This window comes from Antechinus flavipes, chromosome 1 (genome assembly GCF_016432865.1).
Source record: "Antechinus flavipes isolate AdamAnt ecotype Samford, QLD, Australia chromosome 1, AdamAnt_v2, whole genome shotgun sequence".
Classification (NCBI taxonomy): Eukaryota; Metazoa; Chordata; class Mammalia; order Dasyuromorphia; family Dasyuridae; genus Antechinus; species Antechinus flavipes.
Genome location: NC_067398.1, coordinates 654241117 through 654269107, shown reverse-complemented (window position 1 = coordinate 654269107; position 27991 = coordinate 654241117). Strand labels below are relative to the sequence as shown.

The 27991-nt window shown below is 36.0% G+C and overlaps 1 protein-coding gene across 7 annotated transcripts in view; it reads right to left on the bottom strand.

Annotated features, from left to right (window-relative positions):
• The window catches only part of SMARCA4 (SWI/SNF related, matrix associated, actin dependent regulator of chromatin, subfamily a, member 4), a 107710-nt gene that overhangs the window by 69264 nt on the left and 10455 nt on the right, over positions 1 to 27991 (bottom strand). For 6 of the 7 annotated variants that reach the window (XM_051971546.1, XM_051971547.1, XM_051971548.1 and 3 more), the window contains exons 2-5: positions 24865 to 25124; positions 4112 to 4244; positions 3289 to 3693; positions 2867 to 2965 (exon numbers count right to left, since the gene is read on the bottom strand). In XM_051971546.1, coding sequence (XP_051827506.1) covers positions 2867 to 2965; positions 3289 to 3693; positions 4112 to 4244; positions 24865 to 25086 — 859 coding nt within the window. In that variant the 5' untranslated portion in view covers positions 25087 to 25124. Of the gene's footprint in view, positions 1 to 2866; positions 2966 to 3288; positions 3694 to 4111; positions 4245 to 20936; positions 20979 to 24864; positions 25125 to 27991 lie in introns of those variants that run through there. The other variant, XM_051971552.1, reaches the window with a different exon arrangement.

The following is a 27991-nucleotide window of genomic DNA, read 5'->3' as shown; positions in this document are numbered from 1 at the left end:
TGCTGGGCAAACCTCATGATATAAAGCTGAAAACCAAACAATCTTTGACCCTCAACTGTTCATTTGAATCTTCCTAGGGATAAATTACTGGGATCTGGATGAGGGAAAGTAATATAACTGAATATGTAATAAACTAAATCCAAAACCAGGAAAGAGGGCTTTAATGAATGAGGCAATCAGGAAGCGCCTCAAAGGAGGCAGCCCTTAACAAGAGCCTTGAAGGGAGCCAAGAACTACAAAAAGCAGGCACAAGCAGGGAGCTACACTAGGAATAGGGAGGAAAGGACATCAAATCCATACAGAATGTTAAATATGGGGAATTCCAAATAAGCCACTTCAGCAGAAATATAAGATGTATAAGGGAGAATGACAATAGCCTAGAAATGGGGTGGAGCCAGACTGTGAAGCATTTTTAAATGCCAACCATAGCATTCTTGCTAGAAGATACAGGAACCAATGATAATTCTCAAGGAGGGAAATGATACTATCAGACATACCTTAAGAGAACCATTCTGGTTGTTACTTGATACTAATCAGGCACTTATACTAAATCTGAAATAAAGATGGTGAGCCCCAAGGAGTAAGAGAGATGGTGAACTGGTGAGGCCAGAGATAAAGCAAATTCAAGTTCAGGAGCAGAACTGGGTCTGTGAGAAGCTCCTTTACTTCTAGCTCCATTGAAATGGGAGAGATTCAATCTTTAAAATTAAAGAAAAAATCAAATCTGGCAGCTGAAAAAATGGATTAAGGTTTTGAAATGCTTTTTTCATAGCAACCCTATACAATTAGGCTGTGTAGGTGTTACTATCTCCATTTTATAAGATAAGGAACCTGAGGCCCTGAGGTTCAGTGATGTGTCCAAGGTCAGCAAGTTATGAAATGCCTGAGGTAGGTTCTGAATTCAGACCTACATGACTCCAAATGAAGCTTTAACAACTACATTGTGTTGCTGATCAGCATCCCAAATGTAGATAGGCAAGCTCCAGTTCCAGGACAGCTCTTTTCATGCAGCTTAAAACACCATTAGTTTTTTTGACTATCAAGCTTTCACAAAGTAAAGTTGCTGAGCCCAAAGGCAAGCTTTCACATCTAGCCCCATACATTTTCACTGCCCTAGATTGCTCTCATTCTTTTAGTCTGTTCAGATTTTTTTATCCTGTCGTTCACCACGATTTCACCCCTCAAGCTTCCTTTTATCAGCAAATCTGAAACACAGAATTTTAATAGTTTCTTCCAAATTATTGAGAAAATTGTTGACTAGCTCAGGGCCAAAGACAGATCCCATTCTAGAAGTCTTTTTTCACACTGAATCTGATACACTGTAGTTATTGAAATGTTTTCAGTTGTGTTCAACTCTTTGTGACCCCATTTGAGTTTATTTTTGTTGGCAGATACTGGAATAGTTTGCCAATTTGTTTTCTAGCTCATTTTTAAGAAAAAGGAAACTGAGGCAAATAGGGCAGTGACTTGCCACAGTCACACAACTGGTAAATAATTGGTAAATAAACCAAATTTGAACCTCTGTATTCCTAATTCCAGGCTCACTGTGCCACCTTGCTGCTGCCCTAACTCAGTAATAACTACTTTTTAAATCTAGTCACTCTATCAATTACTATTCATGTAACTCACAGCTTTTTTACTCATAATGACGATAAAATAAATTCTGTCAAATGTCTTGCTAAAATCCAAATATACTAGGTCCACAGGGTTTTATTTTGATTCTACCACTATTTGATTTCTTTTGAGCCATATTTTCTCTACTTTCTTATCATAAACTAACAGGAACAAAATATTAGTTTCTTAGTAGTTTATTTATTATCATAAAATTTCAGTTGTCAAGTCCTTGTGAAGGTATGACACTGAGGCAGAGAGCTGGTCCAGGATTTGTCTACAAGTGACACCCATCTGAAAGCAAGACATCTATCCTCATGCAGTTTATAGCATAAGCAGCAGCTGTGACTATAAAACAAAGTGCTCTTTAAAGGCCTCTTGCAATTTATTGGACTGGTCAGAATCTCAACTCAAATACAGCCACCATTACTTTCATATGCACCCCACAAGCTACTGACCTTTCTATCAATTACAAAACAAGCAGACCCAAGCAGTCTTGAGGAAATGTTATCCTCAAGCAATTTCCTAGAAAGATTAAAGAATTTCATTCAGTTGTTTCCTGATGTTCAGAATCACCACGCATCTGGAAGACAATTCTTATGAATTTATGAATTCTAGGATTCTTAATTTTTGTTGTTTCATGGACTTCTTCTTCTTCCCCCTCCCCGCCCTGAGGCAATTGGGGTTAAGTGACCTACCTGGGGTCACACGGCTAGGCAGTGTTAAGTGTCTGAGACCAAATTTGAACTCAGGTCCTCCTGAATTCAGGGTTGGGGCTCTATTCACTGCACCACCTAGCGGCCCCTTGTTTCAAGACTTGTTAGGAAATCTGGTAAAACCTATGCAATCCTTTTCACAATGTTCTTAAACATACAAAATAAAATGCATAGGATCACAATGGAAGTCAATTATATTGAAACAACAAAACTGATCATAGACGCTAGTTTAAATTCTTTCAATAGCATTTCTAAAATTCTCCTTATCTAAATTGCAAGGGAAGAGACCAGAAACTTAACAATCGTTTTAAAACAAAATTTAAAAAAAAAAGAAAGAAAGCAAATTCAAGGTTTTCTAGAAACTGTAGAGACTTAAGTACTAAAAAAAAAATTAGCAACATAAAAAAAGTCAATTGAGGGTGGTTTCATTCTTATTACCATTTTTCTTTCTATACAGTCTGGATGCCTACATTATATTCATTCTTGAACTAAAAAATGATAATACAAAGGCTTTGTGAAAAGAAAAATTTATGTGTTACCTTCAGGCCAGGGCTTTGGGGGCCCACCAGGGGGCTGTCCAGGCATTCCTGGGGGAACTCCTGAGGGTCCAGGAGGGGGCATGTTTGGCCCTCCCATACCTGTGAGTTGTGGGGAAGAAAGAAAAATTATTTTAAAAATCTGTTTATGTATAAAGTGGTAGGTGGTCACTGTATATTTGGTCAGATAATATAATGAATGCAATGAAGTCAATTCCTTTAACTTTGTGCTCTGAGAGAGCACAGATGAATAAGTACTATTTAATCAAGTCCACTGTAGGGCACAATTAAAAGTTTAAGGATTAGAGGTGAATGGATGGCTAAACAAATGGTAATTTACAGATACACTGAAGGTTTTTTGTTTATTCCTACCCTCCTCCCCATCCTCCTGATAACAAAAATCAATATAGGCAATCAACACTTACCATGAGGTCTGTTATAATTTGGAGGTGCGGGTCCTGGACCAGGCCCAGGTCCAGGTCCTGGTCCTTGTCCTGGTCCTGTCCCAGATACAGAGGGTGGAGGTAGTGTTGGCATTTGCTGCTGCATTCCTGGCATTGGTCTTTTACCCTGCACTGCCATCTGCAGGTGATCTGGTAGAGGCTGCCCTCTAGCTAGCATTTTATATGCCATAATTTGAGCTCTGAGCTGATGCAGCTGGTTTTGATTAAAAGGCGTTGGGCCACGGTTTTGCTGTCCTAACGCTTGTGGGTCACTACCATCTAATGGTACCCCACCAGGACCAGATGACATCTGTGGGGCTGAAGACGGGCCATTAGCTGGAACAGGACTTGAGGCATGCTCAGAGCCACCCAGAGGAGAAGGATAGCCTATGAAAAAATGAAAATGCTAAGTGGTCATTCCATATTTCTTCTGATTTTTAAGAAAAAACAATTTTTTTTTTTTAAATTCCAAAGTATAGTTTCTTTACTAAAAGTGGGGAATGACCTTAATCACCTCTGACACTTCCTCCAAGACCTGTAAGGATGATCAGAAAGAGGATTTTATTAAATAACATGAAAAAGGTCATTCCACAGACATTTTAATAAGGAAACACAAAAGTCTAAATAGCTGTTGCTTAAAACAAAATCTACATGCAGAAGTAAAATGACAAATTGAAAAAGCACTGCCAGATCAAAGTATTCAGAGAGATCCCACTATAGGATATATATATATATAGCTTTACTATTGTAAATATAAAAACTGATGGGAAAAAAAGTTGAGGGAAAGCCTGGAGAAAAACATTACCTTGAGAATGCTGATCCATTGGGCTTGGAGGAGGCCCCATCCCTGTATGTCCCCCAGACCTCATTCCCATCCCTTTCATCTGGTTATATCGAGGATCATCCGTCATTCCCTTCTCATGCATGGAATCCATTGGCTACAATTTTAAAAAGCAAAAAAGCAGCATCTTTGTCAGATAAGTCGCTTGCTATGAAATCAAATCATTTTTACCAACCCACCTTTTTCACAGTGATGTAATGTAAGAGATTGTGTATATAGAAAGCTATGGGTCCCATCTAAAATAGACTTAATATTTAAATAATAATAATAAACATTTGACAAGGCATACATACACCTAATGTAGTAAATAATAAAAAACAATATGTGTTAAATACCAAATTAGTGGCACTGATAATACAAAGCTAGCTTAGAAAATGATAGGATTACTGAGACCTGTGGTAATCAGGAAAAGTTTAATAGATAAAATGGGAGCTGAAATAGGCCTTGAAGGCAGACTAGAAAAGACATTTCCTTCCCAGTAGGGAAAATAGTATGAAGAAGTAGAAAGGGTTCAAGGGGAACAGGAACAAGGCTATAGAAAAGCTATTAGCAAAGACCCAATCTCAAACATTTACTGATGTGTGATCACAGGCAAGTCAAACTTTCTTGGAGCCTCGTATTTCTTAACATGTAAAATGGGAATGATATTGCATTATCTTAAAGAATTGTGAGAAATAAGTTTTATGAAAAAGTCCTCTCTAATGAGATATATCTAATTCTGTTAAGGAAGGTGAGCTACCAAAGTAACCAAATTTGATTAAACAGCAAGTTCACTAACAAAATCCTATTAAAAAAGAAAATATAAAAGAGAAGGAAGTGAGGGCACTTATCAGGATAAATACTAGTTTAGTTTTGAAAAAGGAATGAGACATTAGATTTGTATACTATTTATATTAAGTTCCAAATAGTTATATAACCTGAATATTAAGACCACAAATTTTAAAAGTTTGAAGAGACCCACATCAATTTCACAGCTACTGATAAGTTTTTTAAATTTACGTTTCTCAATAACTAAATAAAAATATTTTAAGCATTTATTTATTAAAGTTTTGAATTACAAATTGTCTCCCTCCTCTCCTTGAGCAGGCATGCAATTTGATATAGATTGTAAATGACACAAAAACATTTCCACATCAGCATTGTTGTGAAAGAAAACAGATCAAAACCAAAAATAAAAAGCTAACAACTAAGAAAAAAAAATGTTTAATCCTTTGAAATGCATTCACACTCTGGAGGTGAACAGTATTTTCCATTATAAGTCCTTTGAAATTGTCTTGGATTATTGTATTGCTCAGAATAACTACATCATCACTGCTGATCATCATACAATTTGCTATAATTGTATATAATGATCTGCTCACCTCACTTTGCATCAGATCATGTAAGTCTTCCCACATTTTTTTGAAACCTTCCTTCTTATCATTTCTTATTGCACAACAGCATTCCATCACAATCATATATCATAACTTGTTTAGTCATTCTCTAATTGATGGGCATCGCCTCCATTTCCAATTCTTTGTCACTACAAAAAAGAGCTGCTATATTTTTGTACATATAGGTCCTTTTACTTTTTCTTTGATCTCTTTGGGATAAGACTTAATAATGGTGTTGCTGGATCAAAGGATATATACAATTCTATAGCCCTTTGAGCACAGTCCTAAATAGCTTTCCAGAATGGTTGGATCAGTTCACAACTCCCTCAATGGTACATTCGTATCCCAATTTTCCTAAATCCCCTCCAACATCTGTCCTTTTTTTTTGGCTGAGATAACTGGGGTTAAGTGACTTGCTCAGGGTCACACAGCTAGTAAGTGTTAGGTATCGGAGGCCAGATTTAAACTCAGGTCCTCCTGAATTCAGGGTTGGTCCACTGTGCCCTGTCCTTTTTTTTTTTTTTTTTTTTTTTGGGTCACATTAGTCACTGTGATAAGTATGAGGTGCTACCTCATAAATGTGCATTTTTCTACTCAGTAGCGACAAAGCATTTTTTTGTATGATTAAAATTTTTATTTTTTTTCTTGTAAGAGCTTATTTTTATCCTTAGACCATTTATCAACTGGAAAAAGAAGAGGGTTCTTAATCAAAGAAACATTATAAGCAATCACAAAAAATAAAAGATACCTTTGGTTATATGAAATTGAAAAGTTGTGGTATATACAGGAACAGCAATATAGTAGCAGTGATCAACTATGAATGACAGCTACTCTAAAATATAATTCTTTCACTTTATTTTTCCTGCTTTTTACGGGGGCAATGTGGCTAATGTGGAAATGTTTTACATAATTTCACATTTATAACTGACATTGTTTGCCTTCTCAATTGAAGAAGAAAGAGCTGGGGAAAGGGAGAGAATTCTGAACTTAAAATATCCATCAAGTGTTGACTGGATAAACAAACTATGACACTTGACTAAAATGGAATATTACTGTGCTATTAAAATAAAAGACAAATGTGATAAATGCATAAAAGCACAAGAAAACTCATGAAGACTTATATGAAGCCAAATCAAGACAATAATACAATATCAACAATGTAAATGGTCAACAACAAAATCAAAACTGAATAGTGCAAAATTATAATGACCAAGTTTATGCCCAAGTAGAGTTATAAAGCACCCATCCCCTATATTTTTGCAGAGGTGGGGGGATTCTGAGGAGAGAATATGTCAGACTTTTTAAAATATATTGCTTAGTTCTGCTACATTTATTATAAGAAATATTTTTGATGCAATGGACAAAATATAGATAATATAAAAATATCTCAATAAAAAGTGTATTTTGAAAATATGAATAACTCCAAAATCACCAATGTGAAAAATTTTTAAAAATCAAAACTCTTGAAGTTTCACCTTACAACCAAGCAAATCATCAAAGCAGACAAAAATTAGAAAAGTAGAGGAGACATGGAAAGACAAGAATACTGCAACTCATGTAGCATTATTGACAGAATAGTGAATTGTGATTCAACCACAGTGGAAAATTTCACATCCAATTTAGAAATGTAGTATTCCACTTAGCAATGTTGCTCAGGAAAGTATTTTAGAATCATACAATTTCCTCTCAGAGGTTAAAGAAAGGTTCTATTTACACCAAAATAATTATAGCAGCACTTTTTGGTGGTAGCGAAGAACTTGAAACAAAGTCAATGCCCATAGATTGGAAATGGTTAAAAATGCAGTAAGTGGACATAACTAACTGAATGTAACAATAATTCAGAAAAACACACAACATACAAACTGAATTAAGCTGAACCAGGAAAATATACAATTACTATAATAACTGAAATGAAAAGAAAAAAAGAGATAAAATCAATGTTGTATAACTGTGACTACTTAGCTTGAGGAAGAGATGGAAAAAATTTACCTCACTCCTATAAAAAACAAAAATTAAACTGCTATCAAACTTTACATACACTATCAGACTCAGTTAATAAGTTGGTTACTTTTGTTGCACTATTTAAAAAAAAAAAAACTTTTTAAAAAATTCTTTGATACAAGAGAAGGCTTGTTAAGTAGTGAAGGGGAGAAACATATTCAGAAATGAATGTGATTTAAAAAAAAATGTTAAAAACAAGTTATTCCAGAAGGACTAAAAGCCTTTTGGCTAAGGCTCATTAATGACCTGTTTTGCCTGTTTAACAATGTTGAGTTGAGAAGATTAAGGGTAAGTATATCACCCTACTTGGTGAGAATAGAAAGAAAATGGGCAATGCAGAGAAGGTGGAACTACTCTAACCTTCATTTTGTTTCTTTAATTTGGTTGGAAAACTATTTTCTATAGCATTGAGAACATGCACATGATTGTTAAATCCACTGATAATTACTTTTGAGGAACTGGAATATGGGCAAGGAATTGGAGATGAGTGAATGTGGTCTTTGATTTTCAAAAAGGTAAAGCCAAGTGATTTTTGAGGAAGTGGACCAAACAGGAGAGATGCTATGTTACTGAGGTTCAGTAAATCTAATCTAAGTAATTCTAAGCCAGAGAGGTAGTTCAATGGATAAAGTAACAGACCTGGAGTCAGAAGGACTTGAGTTCAAATTTGATCTCAAGACATTTACCAACTATGTAACCCTGGGCTAGTCAGTTGACTCCAAGTTTCCTCATCTGTAAAATGAGCCAGAGAAGGAAATTTTTGCCAGGAAAACCCAAACAGGGTCACAAAGGTTTAGATATGACTAACTAGTAATATACTTTTCTGATACAATGCTAGATTAGATCACTAAAAGGATGCTTTGTGGAAATTTCAAAGGGACTGAGGTGTTCATTACAAGTTAGCATTGTTTCATTAAGAATAAGTTATACTGGGGAGGGAGGAGAGGGGTGCAGACCCAAGATGGGACTTTGTAGACAGGTCTTTGCCTGAGCTCTTCCTGGCTTCAGAATCAATACTAGATCAAGTCTTCTAAAAGGATTTCGGAGTGATGGAACCCCAAAATATTTGGAGTATAACAAATTTCATCAGAAGAGCTTTAGGAAAAGTCTATTTACATTGGACTGGGGTGGGGGGAGGGGAGGGGTGCAGCCCAGAACAGCGAGGCCCAGGGAATCTAGTGGGAGGCTCTTAGCCAAAATTGAGAGCCAACAGCATTGGTTACTCCATCCTGGTTCAGAAAGCCAGTGAGACCTTTAATACCACTACAAAAAGCAAATAACAGGCAGGACTTGGCCAGGCCCCACCCAGTGCAGGGGAGAAGCCTGTAGTACAAGCAACCCCAGGACAGTTTGAAGCCTCTGTTGCCCTAAAGAGGAAGCCTGGGACAATCTCCTTTGTTTTTAATGGCACAGACCTCAATCTTTAAAAAAGAACCAAAAAACACAAAGAGCTCTGACCATATATAGCTATTATGGAGACAAGAATGAACAGAATCCAAAATTCCTGAAGACACTTAAAGGCAAAATGCTCCAGATGAAGCCTCAAAAGAGGGATATGAAGTGGTCTCCAGCTCAAAGGGCTCTCTTGGAAGAATTCAAAAAGAATCTTACAAGTGAATTAGAAGAAAAATGGAGAAAGGAAATAGAAACATTGCAGTAGAGTTTGGAAAAGTAAACACAGAAAATGACTGAAAACTTCTTTAAAAATACATGTGGTAAAATGGAAAAAGAAAACAATCCCTAAGAATAAGTTATATCAGATTAATCTTATTTTCTTTTATGACAAGTTAGACTAGTTAAGGTTGCCAGAATTTCAGAGAAAGTGATTTAAAAGTCTCTCAACATCCTTGGATGTTAAGTATTAGATAAGCAAACAATGGCTTAATTGACTGGACTCAAAGAATGATGATGTTCTGATGCCAATCAACTGAAAGAGAGACAGAGACAGAGAGAGAGAGAGAGAGAGAAGAGAAGAGAAGAGAAGAGAAGAGAAGAGAAGAGAAGAGAAGAGAAGAGAAGAGAAGAGAAGAGAAGAGAAGAGAAGAGAAGAGAAGAGAAGAGAAGAGAAGAGAAGAGAGAGAGAGAGAGAGAGAGAGAGAGAGAGAAAGAGAAGAGGGGTGTGGTATCCTTTCCTTGGCCCAGGTTATTTTACATTTTTATCAGTGACCTGAATGAAGAAATAGATTACATATTATCTCATCAGCAGATAACACATAACTCAGAAGGATAGTTAAATAGATGACAAAACAGACATGCATAAAAGCTGGAATGGGCCAGTTCTAGGAATGAAACTTAGTAGGGATAAATTATAAAGTTCTGTACTTATGAACTCAATTTCTCTATTCATTTAAATTAATAAAATCAAAACTCATAATTCTTTTAATCAATTTAAAATCTAAGACTAGGGGTACAAAGTCAGAAGATACAAAGTAATTCATGTGAAAACCACCTAGGAATTCTGCTGAATATTAAGTCTAATATGTTGGCGGTGCAATGCTGCAATCAAAAGACAAGAGAATGACCTAATGTTACATTTAGAAAAGAAGGATGGCTGAATCAAGGAGGGAATAGCCCATCATTCTGCCCTGGTCAGAATATGTCTGAAATACTATATCTAATGCCAGGTAAGAAATTTTAGGACTTAAGCTTGTGGAGAAGATAAACAAAAATGATGAGACTGAAAACCATGCCTTATGAGTGTAAGTTGAAAGACCTAGAAATGTTAAAAAAACAAAACAAAACAAATATTTAGTCTGGATAAAAACCATCAAGGAGGGGGAAAGGGAGATCTTTATAATAGGCATCTTGAAATATCAAAAGGACTATAATGTAAAAAAAGAATTGTTATCTTTTGTTTGGAAGTGGACAGAATTAGGAACAATGAATAGGGGCTATATAGAGAGAAAAATATCTATTTCAGCTATTCAAATAAAAAGAGTTAGGGGACAGGTAGGTAAGGAAGGGATCAACCATCTTAGAGCACAGGGAGCCTTCCAACTGAGGCATGGTAATAAATTGTCAGGGAAGTTGTAAAGAGGATAACAGGTGAAATATAATAAATCCATACCATTATAGGACATGGATTTTGAGTTTACAGGGATGTTAGAGGCTCCCTATTCAAATTCTCTCATTTCATAAATGAATAAAGATTAAGTACCTCCACAAAAAATACAGAGGCACTATGAGAGGTAGAATTTGAACCTAGGTTCTTTAACTCCAGAGACAATGTTCTTTCACTTTCCAAAACCAAGTTTCTTACAACTCTAGAGGACTATATAACTCTCGATGTTATTAAGCTTCTATAATCATGTAAAAACTTTCTTTTTTGGAGATAATATAAAGCAGAATCAAAATATATATATTGTCCTTTGAAAGGTAATCATTCTGAGAGAACTAGAAACCCATTCCATAATGAGCAATTAAAGAAAACACTATTATTTTAGCAGGAAGATTTAAATTTTAAATAAATAAATATTAATTAATTTAATCAACCAAACCAAAATTAAATAAATTGGTGTTGCTTGATTTGATTAATTAAATTCAATATAAATAAATTAATTAATAAAGATTTTAAATACCAGACTATCCTAAATGGAAAGAAGATTAAATTTGTTCCATTTGGCCCCAAAGAGTAAAATTAGGTGTAATAGGCAAATCCTTTTAGAGAAGCAGATTGAGAGGCTCCTGTGAGGGTTCTATTCAAAAGTGGGAAGGCTGTCCTAGAAGGTGGTAACCTCAATTTGAATTTTTAGAAGATCTAAAAAGATGTCTAACTGCCAAAATGATGAGACTGAAAATAATTGGGATCTCAGGCAAAGACTTAATGCTGTCAGCAATAGACTCCCTCAAATATCAAGCTTAACTGAAGAGCCAAAAACATGTTCCATGTGTGAGATATCTTTTGAATACATTTCTCCTGCTCCCTTCATTCCTTTGATTCAAAGTTGCTTTCTGTTGAAATTCACCTTTCCCAATATATCAAATATATCAAACAACAACTCACAACATTCCTGGGTGTGTCTGGGAAACAACATGAAAATATAGCTCCTATCTGATTTTAATATGTTGATACATTTTTTAAAAAAAGATATATACAAACAGGTGGTTTTCTAAATATGTGATGCAGGGATCCTTATAGTTCAGTAGTTCACCTTTCTATCAGTTTGCTAACATCACACATAAACCCCTCAAGGACTTATCCTGCCTAACTTTAATTAGCACAATGAAGCACTTGATAACTTGGAGGATGAAACGGACCACCAAGAGCCACATATCATTGTTGAAAAGCACCATGTCCTAATAAAAAAACCCAGAGCTCAAGATTTCATTTTTGATAGCTTTTTAGAAGCCCAAGGGTCTGAGAGAACTGGTTTATTTCAAAAGTAACCACAGAGGAGTTCTGACAATACAGCTGACAGAGAGGTAATATAAGCCTACCTCCTCTTTATCTCAAAACACCAAAATATGGCCCAAATAAAACAAAACAAAAAGGTTAAAGTTAATTCTTTTCCCCTGCTCCTTTTCCTCATTATCAAAGACTCACTTGGTCTCAAACTTCCCTCTTCCCAGTCGCTTTTCTCCTCTATCCATTCTTTCCTTTCCATTGTATTCTCTATAATCCAAGGTCTAATATTCAGAAATGCCCTTTTGTGGGGATTTTCTTCTTTTAAAATAGTTCTCTCTGGGAGAAAGCAGGTTTCTCAGGGGAGGTTTTCTGGAGGCAGTCTTAGTTGCAGTTGAAAGTAATAATCACCTCAAAACCAGCCAGCTGATAAAAGTTCAGATCTTTTATTGCCTCCAATATAGCCCGGTTAGCTTAGAGGCTTATCTTTCTTCCTGGTTCCAAGAGCTCCCTCCGAATGTCTCCAAATCCAAAGGTTTGTCCTTCAGCCCAGGCAGCACAAAGGTGAATGTCTTGCTTCTGAGAGAGGGCTTCTGGCTCTCAATTTCCCAGAGTGCTCCTCTCCGACCCCAGTCAATGTTCCAAAGTAAAACTCCTCACTCAGAGAGGGCTTCTGGCTGAACTCACTTGACACTCCCCTCTCAATCTAAATTCAGCGCAACTCTCCTAACTGGACCTCTGCTTTCTTCTTATATATCACAGAGTGGGATTATGGGATTTCTCCCAGCATGCTCTCTGGTCCTAAGAGCTTCAAGGAAGGTGTAAATTCGGATATCTCATACTAAACCCTGAAATCCCCCAAACATGTGAAGTCCAATGAGTAAAGGTGTGAACACAAGCATTGTATCAATTAGTTCTACTTAGTACCTTGTTTCAGGTTCTGGCCCAAAATATCTCCTTGTAAGATCAGATCAGTGATACTGAACCATGCTAAATTAGATAATTATTGTCTCTATCAACTCTAATGACTTAACAGTTTGTAAAGGTTCCAACACCCCTTCATTTCTTATTATTTGTCCTCTTTTCATATTCTCTGCTCTTTAACAAAAGGCACTCTATTCCTTCCAATGCTAGTTGTTAATTCTGTCATTTCCTTGAATAAATAGGACTAGAACAACACATACAGGCACTCTGAGACCCTCTTTTTGCTATCAGTGCTCAGCAATGTCTCTTCCTCCAAGTTTCACTCTTGTCAGTCTGTATCATCCATTCCTTAGATCAGTGTTGTTGTAACCTTCTTGCCTGAACATCCTTCTCTTCTTTAGCACTGAGTTCAGTATTTGGTTCTGTTTTCCTCTCCATTTTATCCTGACCTCATACTTGAAAATGTCCACCAACCTGTTGACCAAATTACTCACAGAAGCAGAGTTGGAAGAATTTAGACCAGTCTATTACCTGAATACAAAAACTCATCTAGGTACTGTCTGAAGACTCTCATAAAGAGAAATTTCCTTTCTCCAATCCCATTCCAATTTGTGAAATCACTAAATCTTAAAACAGTTTTTTCTTACATATTAAACCTAAATCTGCCTTTCTCAAACTTTCTACCCAATAGTCTAGAATCATTGTTAGGGAAAAATATGTTAGAAGAGAATGTAGCCATGTTTAACATATATTGGTTAATTTGCAGTCCAGGGGTGGGGGTGGGAAAAATTTCTTTATATTTTTTAGTTCAGAATTTATAACTTTTATTCTCCTTTTCTAAAAATAACACCTAAAAAAACTCTAAACATTAAAAAGTAACACCTGTCTTTCTCCCCTCCAACATCAACTTTCCTATTCCCCACTATCTTTCAAAGATTATTAACAGTGACCTAACATCACATACACATATTGGATTATAGTTATTGAGTCAATTAACCTAAAATCGTCAAGAGTGGATAAGTGTTTTCTTACTATCTGATCTCAGATGGGATTTTTAATTAACCAATTTCATTCTATCCTTTCCATTCTAAATTTTTCCTCTGTTGAGAATACAGATGCTTTACCTTCTCTTATTATTAACATTGATCTATCTACCCTGGACAGTGGTACTATCCTATTTTTGAGTCACCGCCTTTTCCCTGTTTTTAAAACTCTGTCATTTGTGGCTTCCCCTACTAGCATGAGCTTGTTCTTACATAACCAGGCCCATATTATGCTTTTGTATTCATCCTCTAACCATCATTACCTAACCATGTCTCTATATTCACATGTATGACTCGGCTATTCCCTCAAATGAAGCAGACTAATTCATTGATGCACATCTATCTTGATTTGATGTCTATTGTCTATTGTCTAATGTCTATGTTCTCCCATAAATTTGCCAGAGGATGGCAGAAGTCCTTCTCAAGTTCTCCGGACATTTTGAGGATACTAATGGAACTCTCAAGCTGTCCATCTGCAATTTCTTATCATGTAACCAACCTCACATTTCTTCCTACCTCTAGGTAGGAACACAATCTTTGAAATTCCTTATTGGTTATATTCTACAGCTTCTCTACTGTCCTCAATAGAAAAGAATACTTTAGATTATTAAAATGACTATTAAAAGATGGATGTGGGGGTCATCAAAGGAGCTTTACAATTTATTAGAAGCAATCCAGACTGCTCCCCTTTTCCTGTTTAATTCTAGGTCCAACTCATCACCTACCTGTAGTTTCTGGCTCTGGTATACAGATTGTTGGACAAGCTTTATAGTCCATCTAACTACATATTATAATTTGTGCAATAGAAGTTCTTCATACACTATCTGTCTATATAGAGAGTGAGGCCAAAAATCTTCCAGGGATTGATTCAATTTAGCATGATATCATTTGCAAACAAGAGTATCTGAAAGACTCACCAAACCATAGGAAATCCTTCTTTAACCTCTAACTGGTTTACAACATTAGATTTCCTCCAATAAAGTGATGAACTTGGCTAGCTTACATCTCAATTTATGGGTCATATATATTTTTCTAATGCTATTTTATTTCCCCCAATTACACATAAAACAATTTTTAATATTAATTTCTTAAAATTCCGAGTTCCAAATTCTCTCTATTTCCTCCCTCCACCAAGAAGGCAAGTGATTTGATATAGGTTATACATGTGTAATGTGCAACATATTTCCATGACATGTTGTGAAAGAAAACAGAACTTCCTTCTCACAAAAACAAGAAGAAATTTTAAAAAAAGTATTCTCGAACCTGCAGTTAAGATTCATTAGTTCTTTCTTTGTAGGGAAATAGCATTTTTCATTGTCTAAGTCATTTGGAATTAGATCATTAAATAGATGAAAATAACTTCATAGCTGATCAGCATATATTCTACGTACCATGTTCTCTTGGTTCTGTTCAACTCACTCTGCATCAGTTCTTGTTAAGTTCTGGGTTTTCCTGAAATCATCTTGCTCATTTCTTATAGTATTCCATTCCAATCATATACTATAACTTGTTCAGCCATTCCCAAATAATAGGCATCCCCTTCATTTCCAATATTTTGCCACCACAAAAAAAGGTACTATAAATATTCTTGTACATAAAGTCTTCCCCTACCCTTTTCACCCTTTTGAACAATCTTTTTGGAATATAGGCCTAACACTGTTATTGCTAGAAAAAAGGGTGGCACTGCTCTAAGTTGCTACTCTACCAACAATGCATTAGTATCCCAATCTTCCCACATGCCCTCTAATATTTGTCATTTTCCCTTTCTGTATACTGACCAATCTGACAGATGAGATGGTATCTGAGTTTTTTACATTTGCATTTCTCTAATCAATAAAGATTTAGAGTGAGTTTTTTTCCCCCATGAGTATAGATAGCCTTGATTTCTTCTTCTGAAAACTCCATTTTCATATCCTTTGATCATTTGTCCGCTAAGGAATGATTTTTTTTTTTTTTTTTACAGATTTGACTCAGTTCTCTATATATTTGAGAAATGAGGCCTTTATCAGAGATATTTGCTACAGATATTTTCCCCCAGCTTTCTACTTTCCTTCTAATCTTAGCTACATTTTTTTTGAGCAAAAATTTTATATTAAAAATTATCCATTTTACATCTCCTAACACTCTACATAAGGAATTTAGATGGTGGAAAGAGCAATGGCCTTGGAATCAGGAAGACTCATCTTCATGAATTCAAACCCTGCCACAAACAATTACTACCCTGGGCAAGTCACTTAACAGTGTTTGCCTTAGTTCTTTAACAGTAAAATGAGCACCAGGATCACTCCAGTATCTTTGAACAAGAATCCCAAATGGAGTCACAAAGGTTTGGACTGAATGAAAAAGGACTGAACAATAAACAAAATTTGCTATCTCATTTGGTTATAAATTCTTTCCATTACCTAAAGATCTGACAAGTAAATTAATCCATGTTCCTTTAATTTGCTTATATTACTCTTTATGTCTAAATCATTTAAATGGAATTACTTCCATTCAGTTCCCTGTATATTTCAAAAATGAGAAATTTAGTATAACTTTTTCCCCCACAATTATGATTGTCTATTTCCTTCCCTTCTCTATCTTCTCTCCATGCACAAATGTTTTGCTTCTACCACCTCCTCCAATTCTACCAGTGCCACGCTCTCATCCCTCCTAGTTTCCTGTAGGCTCCAGTAGATTCCTATACTCTAATGAGTGTCCCTCTGAGACAATTTTTATTAAGAGTGTGGCTCAAGTGCTTCTCCCTACCTTTTCCATCTTCCTTTTTCCAATGTGTGTGTATATAGATTTCAATGCCTGTTTTATGTGTGGATAATTTACCCCATTCTACATCTCCCTTCCTCCTTCTTCCAGTGCATTTTTTCACCTCTTAGTAACAAATCAATCTTAGAAAAAAAATCTAATAGTAGCAGTATTACAGGGTCAAAGACATACACTTTTATTGCTCTTTAGGCATACTTCCAGATTCTCTCCAAAATAGTTGGAGCAGTCCACAGTTCTACCAACAGTGTGTCTCATTGTGCCAATTTTTCCACATCCTCTCCAATATTTGTCATTTACACCTCTTATCATTTTAGCCAATCCATGTATATATGAGATATTTCAAACGTTGTTTTAATTGAATTTCTCTTATCAATAATTTTCAAAGGGTGTTGTTTTCAGTATTTTATTGTGTTTTTTACCAGTCGTTGACCCTTTTTTATGATTTTCTTGAATGTCTCGTTTTCCCCCCAATATTTCCTCTACTCCTCTTATTTGGTTTTTAAAATTCTATTTCCAGGAATCCTTTTGGGACCAAAGACTAAATAACATATTTCTTTTGAGGCTTTGGACATAGCAGTTTTGACTTTGTTGTCTTCTTCTGAATTTGTGTTTTGATCTTCCCTGTTATCAAAAAAAAATTTTTGTGTCAAGTTTTTGTTGTTCTTGACTTGAAATTTATGTTAAAGTTGGGGGCAGTTAGGTGGCACAATGGATAGAGCACCAGCCCTTTAGTCAGGAGGACCTGAGTTCAAATCTGGTCTCAGACACTTAACACTTCCTGGCTATATGATCCTGGACAAGTCACTTAGCCCCAACTGCCCCTAGCATAAAGGAGACACTGTCCCAAGCTTCATGGTTTTTGGGCAGCTGTTTTCAGAGCTAATTCTCTGGGGATCTGTTAAGTTTTCAGTTCTTCCAAGATGTACTATGTACTAGCTCTGTTGTGCTAGTGGTTCCTTGTAATGTTCTTCTCTACAGTATAATGGTTCTCTGGGAGCAGATTTCTTGGGGGGCTTCTGGGAGCAGCCTTAGTTTCAGTTCAGCCTAATAATCACCTCAAATGCAGCCAGGAGTTAAAGTCCAGTCCTTTATTGTCTCCTTCAAAATAGCTCTGTTAGCTTTCTTAGAGGCCTATCTCTCTCCTTGGTTCCTAAAGCTCCTATTGCTAGTCCTTTGTCTCTTCCAGTCTCTAGCTTTCTCTGAATCCAAAGCCTCCAGCCAGCAGAGAGGTGGAATATGGAATGAATTACCTTCTCCTCCAAAGTGGGATTGTGGGTTCTCTGTGACTTGTGACTCTCCCGAAGTTGTGAATCTCCTGGACTTAGGAATCTCCCAAAGTCTCTAGTTGGCTTGTGGGAACTCCTTATATATGATCTCATAAAAGTGTGAACTCTAAAGATGTGAGAGTTGTGAACTCTAATGTGTGAGCTACTGTGTGAACTCTCTTAAAGGTGTGAACCAAGTACATAAGTATTGTTTCTATCAATTCCAGTGACTTAGCACCTTGTTTCAAGTTCTGGCCCATAACAGTTCCTCCTTGTCCTGTGACTACAACCAAGATCCACGTATGAGTAACACAACAGAGTTCTATACCCAGTGTCCACAAAGGGATGACTAAAATTTCCTTCTGACCACCTGTCTAACCCCTTTACTAACTGAGTGCTGAGAATTCCAGAATCTGCTAGTGGTGATTCAGTTATTTCCAAGGACTGCCACTGGCTTGTCTGCATTCTATTCTCATTCCAGTGCAACAGACCTTTCCTGCCAATCTTCTTGGGCTGGAAAACTGTTTCACCCTGTGCTACCATAAAAGGATTCAATTTGAGGAATTATTTTAAAGTTCTCTGAAGGGGAATTTGGGAGAACTCAGACAAATTCCATTCTTTTCTGTGACATTTTGGTTCTATCCCCTTACCTGATATTTTTGATCAGAAGATCTCTGAATAGAGCTATTTTTCTACTGGCATATCTTTTAAAGCATCATAAATTATTCTGACATTCAAATGGGGGACACCTTGTTGGAAAGAGCCTTTAAGATTCTATTCTGCTCTAACATATCAAAAAATTTTTCACAATCTCCACAGACACTAATCATAATAGTATGCTGTATACTCTCCATTTTTCAGTTAAAAAATTTTAATTGTAAAATATTAAAAGAATGGGTCAATTGTAGAACATTACTTGCAAAACTCTGGTAACTTTCTATTAGTACCCTGTAACTTGGACTCATGTAGAAATGAGTCTCAAAGATTTAATATTTGATTTAATAATAATGTAAAGTACACAAATATATAGGTAGTTGAATATCACACAAGATTAGAATTTTAAGGTGTGCAAAGCACTCAAAATGTATCTATCAAAAATTGATCTAAGATATACTGCAACATATCTAACATATATAGGACTGCTTGCCATCTAGGGGAGGGGGTAGAGGGAGGAAGGGGAAAAATCGGAACAGAAGTGAGTACAAGGGATAATGTTGTTAAAAAAAATTACCCTGGCATGGATTCTGTCAATATAAAGTTATTATAAAATAATAAAAAAAAAAGAATTGATGATGGTAGACTGTGTGACTCCAATTGCCTCAGCAGAAAAAAAAAAAAAATCAATGATAGAGGTAGTGGTACAACTAGTATTATTAGCTATCATTTGACCTTTCTTTTCTGTCTCTATTGGTCTTCACCTAAGTGCTCTCCGTACCATGATGATAGAGGTGTGATAGAATCAGTACTATTAACTGTCATTTTATCTTTTCTGTCTCAAGTCTTCCCCAAGTGCTGTTCAGGTTTTACTTTGGTTTATGGTTTTCTTCACATGAATATATTTTAACAATGCTACGTTACCTCCCTTTCAATTTACCCTATTTCCATTTCTTTCTAATAAGGTATAACTTTTCAGAAATATATTTGACTCATGAGTCTCAGGTGGGCACTGAACACCAGTGACACCTAAGAAGAGGTTATAATTATCCCTCTCCATTAGAATGTCTAGTTCATTGTCTCTCAGTTCCAATTTCTATATCTGTAAAATGGGAATAATAATAATAGCAAGTATCTTCCAGGGTGTCATGAGAATCAAATGAGATAAAATATGTTAAATGTTTTGCAAATCTGTGCACTACATAAATCTTGACTATTATTGCTATCACCATCAAATACATAAACAGTTCTATCCCTAACCCTTTTCACTTAAAAACCTTTATATTTCCAAGAAAATAGGCAAATATATTTATAGAATTTTAGATGTGCAAGACTCAGAAGCCATGTAGTCCAGCCAATAAACTAAAAAAAGAGCTCTACTATACCATAAGTAATAAGTGTCCATCTAGTCCTTGATTAAAAACTTGAGGAAATGAGGAAAAGTGACTTTTTCCTGAGCAGTCATTTCTAGAAAAATCTTTCTTTATAACATATACCTAAACAATACCTAAATTTACCTAACTTCTATTCACTGTTCCTACTATTACCCTGTTCATTGATGTATATTCTGTTTTATAGGCTAGAAAGAAAAGACTCTTCTTGCCAGAGCCAACCTCTTTACTTGGTCCCTTAAACTCAATCCCTCCAGACTCTCCTTAGAAGCTTCTCAATTTTTCATTTTCCCTTTCCTACTATGCAATATGCTCCTATATCTGTGACCTCTTTCCCTAATGCCTACAAATACACTTAGGTCTATCCCATACTGGAAAAACTCACTTAACCCATAAAGCTATTCACCTAAATTTTCCCCTCCCATTCACTGTGCCTAAGTCCTAGAAAGAGAATTCTGTATTTACTGCATCCACTTTCCTTCCTATTTTTTCCTCCTTCCTTTGCTACCCACCTTCCAACTTGAGCACTCTCTTATAAGTCCTTTCCAGTTACCAATGATCTTTTATTGCTAGATCTGATGGCCACCTCTTAATTTTCATCATCTTTTACCTGATTCTCTTCTATCCTCTTGGACATTTCCTTTTTTTTTATGTCATTGTTCTGTTCTGGCTTTCTTACATTTTACTAGTCCTTGTCAGCCTCCCTTGTTAAAACATCATTCACCCTTACCATTCATGAACCCTCTGTACCCTCTTCTCTCAGTGAGCTCATCTTTATCCACGGATTCAAATATCATTTCTATGCAAGTTAACTCCCAACCTTATTCCCACTCATGAATTCCATTCCTTAAATGTAACTGCTTGCTGGATATTTCCTCCTAAACATCCCACAGACATTTTAAATTCATCGTGTCCAAAAAAGAACTAATTATCTTTCCCCCCATCCCTATCCCACCCCCAAACCTGCCCCTTATCCAAACTTCCCTATAGCTGTTGAGATACCACCATTCTCCCAGTCACCCAGGTTTGTAACCTTGGAGTCATCCTTGAGAGGCAGCATGGCGTAGTGGAGAGAGCGCTGGACTTGGAGTCAGGAAGACCTGGGTTCGAATCCCGCCTCAGACACTTACTAGCTGTGTGACCCTGGACAAGTCACTTAACCTCTCTCAGCCTCAGTTTCCTCATCTGTAAAATGGAGATAATAATACCTGTAGCACTTACCTCACAGAGCTCATGTGAGGATCAAATGAGATAATGTATATAAAATCTTTTGCATACCTTAAAAGGCTATTATAAATTTCAGTAATTATTATTTCTTCTCCCTCACCCCCACATTCAATCAATTGTCAAGTCTTATCTTCACAACACTTCTTTGATCTGTCCTCTTTGCTCCACTAAAAGTCTTTAGACTAGTTCAGACTTTATTGCTTTCTAATCTGGACTACTCTAATAGCTTCTTAAATGGTTTCTCTGCTTCTAGTCTCTCTCTCCTCTTTCATCTATTCTGAAAATTGTCCAAAACAATGTTCCTAAGGCTCATATCTAACCCCTTATACAAAAGCCTTCTGTGGCTCCCTAGTGCCTCTCCATAGTACAAATGCCCCAGCCTAGCATTTAAGGCTCTTCAGTCAAGTTTTGCAATCCAACTTAATATTATTCTCCCTACTTAGTTTTCTAGAACAATTGGACACCTGGCCTTTTCCTGAACTCAACATTCTTTTTCTCACCTCCACAGGCCAGGAATACATTCCATTTTTATCTCTTAGAATCCTTAACTTCCTTTAAAACTAATCTTTAGTACTAGTTCCTCTATGAAATCTTCCTTAACTATATAATTATTCATGTTCTCTCAATTTACCTTGTTTTACAATTATTTTTTAATACTGTAGCTCTCCTCAGTGACATAAGCTCTTTGAGGGCAGGGCTTGTTTCAATGTGAAACAAAATTAAAAACAAAAATCAAGAACTGGACTAAAATGATTTTGCTGCTAGTCACTACACTATCTGGCATTATTTATTTACAAAAGTGGTCATTGAAAGGCATGGGTGTGATGACAGCAATACATAAAAATAGCTGTTAGTATAGTAATTGTTGATTTATCCCTTTCATGTCTAAGTAAATACTTGAGTTTTTAATGTTTTCCAAATTAAGAGTGCTAAGTATAAAGACTACTAGTAAGATGTGTATTCATTTTGCCTTGAGTTCTTACAAAAAGACAAGGAGATAGTTTTCTGAATTCTGTGCTTCTTTAGAAGCAACTTAAAACTTACCTCTTAAGAATGCAGAATGTACAACATTGAAAATCATCTCTTTATGAGCACCCACAGTATAGTAAGCCTCTCTTTGAGGAATGACTCATGGAGATATTTCTTAACACTGAACATACATATATGGACTATCTGCAACATACAAGGGGGCTTTGCAGGATATAAAAGCACACAAAACACAGTCCCTTTGACCCTAAAAGAATTTTAGCTAAGGAGACAAATGAAAATTGAAACAGAACAATTAAATAACAATAAAAGAGAAAACAAAAGATGCCACAAAGCATTGTGTAATTAATTGCCAAATTAACTGTCGTACACATAGTAAAACTACAAGTTCAGAAGAAGGTAGGATCACTGTGGGGTAGCAAGACCTCACAAAAGTAAGATTCAAGCTGGATCTTGAGGAATGGAAAGATCTAGGCAAATAAGAAGAAAGATAAAAGAAACAATATGAATAAAGACTCAGGGGAAGGAAAGTTCAAGGAAATTGAAAGAAAAAAAAAAAGTGAGCCAGTTTGGCTTGTAAAAAGAATTCAGATCTTAGAAAACTGATTCCAGGAAGGGAAGCCAGGGCCAGAATGTGGAAGACTTGAAACAAGAGCTGAATACTTTGAACCAGCCTAGAGACAGCAAGAAGCTATTTAGGGAATATGAACTCGAGAATGACATGCTGATCCAAAAAGTGATTTGGGAAATGCTTTTAAAGGTGTAGATGGACTGTGGTAAAGAGGCTAGTGGTAGGCACGCCAATTAGAAACGGACTCTAGTAGTCAAAGTAGGAAGACTGGCAGTATTAGGAACAGAATAAAAGAAACAAGAGGGAAAAAGAAATTAATAAGCCTTGGTGATTAAAGAGATGGACTTAGGAGTTTTGCTCCTTAGTGATTAAGAAAATGGACATCAGGAAAAGAAACTGATTTGCAGAGAAAATGATGAGCTCAATTTTAGATAAGCTGAATTTAAGGTAACAATAAAATATCAACTAGAAATGTCCAACCCTCAGTTTGGATGTAAGGCTAGAATCTGAGAGAAAAGAAAATGAAGTTATGCCAAAGTACTATCATTAAAACCCAGGTGTAAGTACAAGCTATTGAGGTCAATAATTCTGGAAGGTTATCATCAACAATTATAGAGAAAAGGCAGTGATTAAGTAAGTAAGAGAAACAGAGAATAAATGGGGAAAAGATTTTTCCTGAGGAAGCTAACTGGCTAAGAAATTAGAAGAGGGAAAGAAGGTGTAACTAAAGAAGATGTAATTATTTGTGCAAGATTTGACTGAAGTATGTAATTAATTAACCTATAAGTAATAAAAAGAAGAAGAGAAAGGTGAAAATATTTAAAAGAGAAAGAAAGTAAAGGAAGTAAAAGAAAACAGTTAAGTCAGATGATTGCTTTTTTATCATCAACTGACCATGTAGCTTCAAGAGAGGTTAATTGTTATCTGGAGAGCTTTGAGAATTCTTGTGTATAGGGGGATAAGAAGGGAATGGCAATGTGTAATCAATCATTTGTATTTACAGCTAAATATCTATTAAGGCTCTGTAACTTAAGAATTGCTTTAGTTTTTCAGAGAATCACAGTGGCACACTAGCAAAATGTCCCTCCCAAAGCTAGTCAATAGGACTTTTCTAACTCAGAATGGTTTTCTTTATGTAGAAAATAGGATAAATACTAATCATCTCTTTGAAAACAAAACAAAATAAAACAAAACCTAAAAAAGAGAAAGCTATTTATAACAAGAAAGGAAGACACGCTAGAAATGAGCAAATGTCATTTCTATTTAGGAATTATAACTCAATGAGTAAACCAATGGTGTCCATATCTGGTCTTTAAAAGAATCTCTATATTTCTTCACTACTTGCCCTTTCCCCTAAGGCACCCAACTGCTTCACTACCAAAAACACTAAATTCCAAGTTTTTACTTGATTACCTCATTAGTCCTTGGAGAGATTCACGTATCAATTTTTCTGCTTTTAGCCTGTACATTATTTCTCCTCCAGATAAGAAAAGCAACCACAATAGACACTGACCCAGATTATCACCAACAATATTATTTTACAGGTGTTTAACACCTTAAGTATTTCATCTCATCTCATTTGATCTTCACAACCACTAGAAAGTAAGCCAAATTGTTTTTTCCCCACTTGACAGATGAGGAAACTGAGGAACAAAGAAGTTAAGAAAATTGGCCAAAGTTACAGAGCAGGCCAGTGGCAGAGCCAAGACCAACAATAGTAGCAAGGCTTCTTGGCTTCTTATCCAGGGCACTTTTTCCCACATTGTATGACATACACAGATCAATTAAACTATAGATTCAAGTCTAGTATGAGGTACTATCACTGTGCAAAGCCTCTCTAGAAAATAAAATTATTTTTTCCACATTCAATATTACTACAGAGAGGAAAAGTTTTCCCACATCACAATAATCTTAGTGGCATTTATTAGGGAATCAATGAATTAAAGAATGCCTATTTTCCTAAGTTTTTATACCCAGTATTGCCAGTTTCAAATTAGGAGACCATTGATAAGGATGTAAAGCAAGTCAAAACAACTTTTTAAGATGTGGCCCATCTTTTCTTTGGATATGGGAGAAAATGGGATTAGCCTGTTAAGATAAGGGAAATGATCTAAAGCATATAAATGAATCTTAGAACAACAACAACAACAACAACAAATTACACACAACTAGTTACCTTATGCATTTGATGCATATTATCTTGAGGATAACCTCCAGGGCCCTGAGGAGGTATGGGATGTCCTGCTGAAGGTGGCCCAGGGCTAGGGCCCATCATGCTGTGTGCAGAACCAGGTGAAGGTCCAGGACTAGGGCCCAGCATAGCACCAGGGGATGGCCCAGGCCCAGGAGAAGGTCCTGGACGAGGTGTTCCTCCCAGGGGTGGGTCGGGAGTAGACATCCTCAAAGAAGTTGCTCAAAATGGTCTCCTACTACCTACTAGAAAGAAAAAAGTCTGAGGTTAGTTGGCAAGCACAGTCATTCAAGCTCTAATTTTAAAAAGTAGGCCTTACCATAAGGTACCAGTATCTAGCATTAACCAATCAGGGGTTGTAATTTTGATAATTTTAAGTGAAAACTAAAGAAAAGTGATAAGGACTACTAAATATATCAAAAAGCATGACTCTTTACCTGATGAACACTTTATTAAAATGTTTAGTGTTTAATATATATTGGATTACTTACCATCTAAGATAAGGGGTGGGAGGAAGGAGGGGAAAAATTTGGAACACAAGGTATTGCAAAGTTCGTTGTTGAAAAATTATCCATGTATATGTCTTGAAAATAAAAGTTTTAATTAAAAATGTTTATAGCAAAGATTCTTCAAACCTCTTTCTCACTACTATTGATGTTAAAATAGAAACTGGGCCTATGATTTCACTGGTAGAAGGAAGAACTTACTCTAACCGTGTAGATTTGGGGACATTTATGGAAGATTACTTATGTCAAAGGTTAGGGGGGAATTATTAAAAATTCATTCAAATATATTCAATTCTTCAAGTGTTTTAGTCATTTAAAATTTAGCATATATATGTATTAGAAAAAGCTATGGGGAAAATGTTCTCCTGTATCTTGAAGGTCTGGGTATAAAGTTCAAACTTCCCAATGTGGGACTGGTAGCTTCATAACGAAGGCCATTATAATATAATAACTGTGCTTTAAAAAAATATATCGGGCAGTTAGGTGGCGCAGTGGATAGAGTATCAGCCCTGAAGTTAAGAGGACCTGAGTTCAAATTTGACCTCAGACACTTAACATCCCCTACCTGTGTGACTCTGGGCAAGTCACTTAACCAGATAGGTAGATAGATAGATTATATATACAAGTGTCAGGATTCAAATATGGAATAATTTAGGTTAAGCAGTCCTAATTGTCATTAAAAAAAAAAAAAAAAGGAAAATCTTAACTCTTCCACTGTCCTGACTCATTCTGACCCTATGTCAAACAGATAAATGATTACAGCTCCTGATTGGAAAAAACTTCCCAATCACTGGAAACAAGCCAACATCCATTTCTGGGATCCCTGATTACAGACCTGGGCTCTCTGATTACAGACCTGGGCTCTAATCCAACTTAAGGTCCCAAATGAGGAAACTCCCCCACAGAAATCTGGGGTGGATAAATGACCCAGAAAATTTCCCTATCACACCTGGGTCTTATTAAGAAAGACCTCTCCAATGTCTGCCATCCATTACCTGTTTTCCACCAAACCCATCTTTAAAGTATAAAACTTCCCTGCTCAGACTTCACTGTGAGCATGTATTTCCACCAAGAATTTGACTCATCTTCCTCAAACAAGTGAATCTTTCCCTAAATGGCTGAATTTCTGCATATTGCCATATAGTTTCTTTAATTTTTACCTTGCTGAATTGTAGAGTGATTAATACACCTCATGCTTACACTAGATTCCAGAATACTATTTTTATGTAAATTATCAAGTCCAAGTCTTTGCTCTGACCTGAGCCATGAGGTCAAATTGAGCATACGATATCTGGGAATGAAAAGTGAGGTAGTCGATAATTTGAATATTTTTTTCAGTATAAGTTGAAAAGTTGGCTAATATTTAGGAATAGAGAACATATGGCCCATGTGAAATGGTGCCAACCACAGCCAAAAGAGTACATGTCAAGAAATGCCATAGCACTTTTGGTACTTGCCATTTTTAATACAAAGATTTTAAATCTTTATTCAATGAAGCCACACAGCAGCATTCCTGGGGAATAGTATTCACATTTACAGATGGGAGAACCAAGTAGTTATATCAAACTGAAAATCACTCACAGAGGCTAGAACACAAGGGCATTGAGTACTAAAAAGTATCACCTCTGACACTTACAAACTATTAAGATCATGAGCCTCAGTCTCATCATGTATAAAACAAGTACAATAATTCTTGCCCTCTTTACCACACAGGGTTCTGAAGAAAGCATTTTTAAGAAACACAGAACTAAAAACAATCTATGATCAAATCTCTCAATACCCTTTCACTTTCAATGAGAATGTATTTTTGCAAAGCACTTTGCTGAAAATGCTATGTAGTCAATTTTATTATCAATACTATGTTCTCACTCTGCTCCTGATTTTAATAGTTTAAAGGGGAATATTGAGAAGTGAGTGAACACAAGCAACATCTATGATTTCTATACTTTCAGAAGGCTTATGGTGAAAGTTAAGATCTTAACTCAATAGCCAGTTGACAAGTCAGATCTTTAATAAGGAAGTATATCATAAAAAGAAAATATTCTATAGGAATATGAGATGGAGAACCTGTCATTCCCAGCATGCAGTTGGGCCAACAATTTCAAAAATACAATTTGGTTTGTTTTCCTAGCACCACTCCTCCCCTAGCCCTTTCCATCAAAGGGAGGGAATACTGTCACTGATGAAACATGCAGTTTTGCAGAAAATCACACACTACAAAACTTCTAGGCATGAGAGACTCCTGTAACTTAATCCCAGCTCACTATGTATGTGTCAATATAGATTTCTTTTCTCAGAGAGACAAAAACAGTGATAGTTTAAGAAACGAAGATTTCCCCAAGAAAGATTTTTAAAGTGCCATTTTCCAAAAGCTGCCATTTCTGAACTGTCCTGTAACAATGAAGCAAGGAAATAATTGTTCACCACATGGAAAAGCATATTTCTTTTTGGTTATAATGCTCTGATATGCTATATTTCTGAAAACTCACACACACACATACCATTATAAAGAAATGAAGAAACAGAATTTAAAACTCTTCCAAAATGGAAACACTAGCACACAAAGCGTTGGGCTTAGTTTCAAATAGAGATTTTAAATTTAGGAC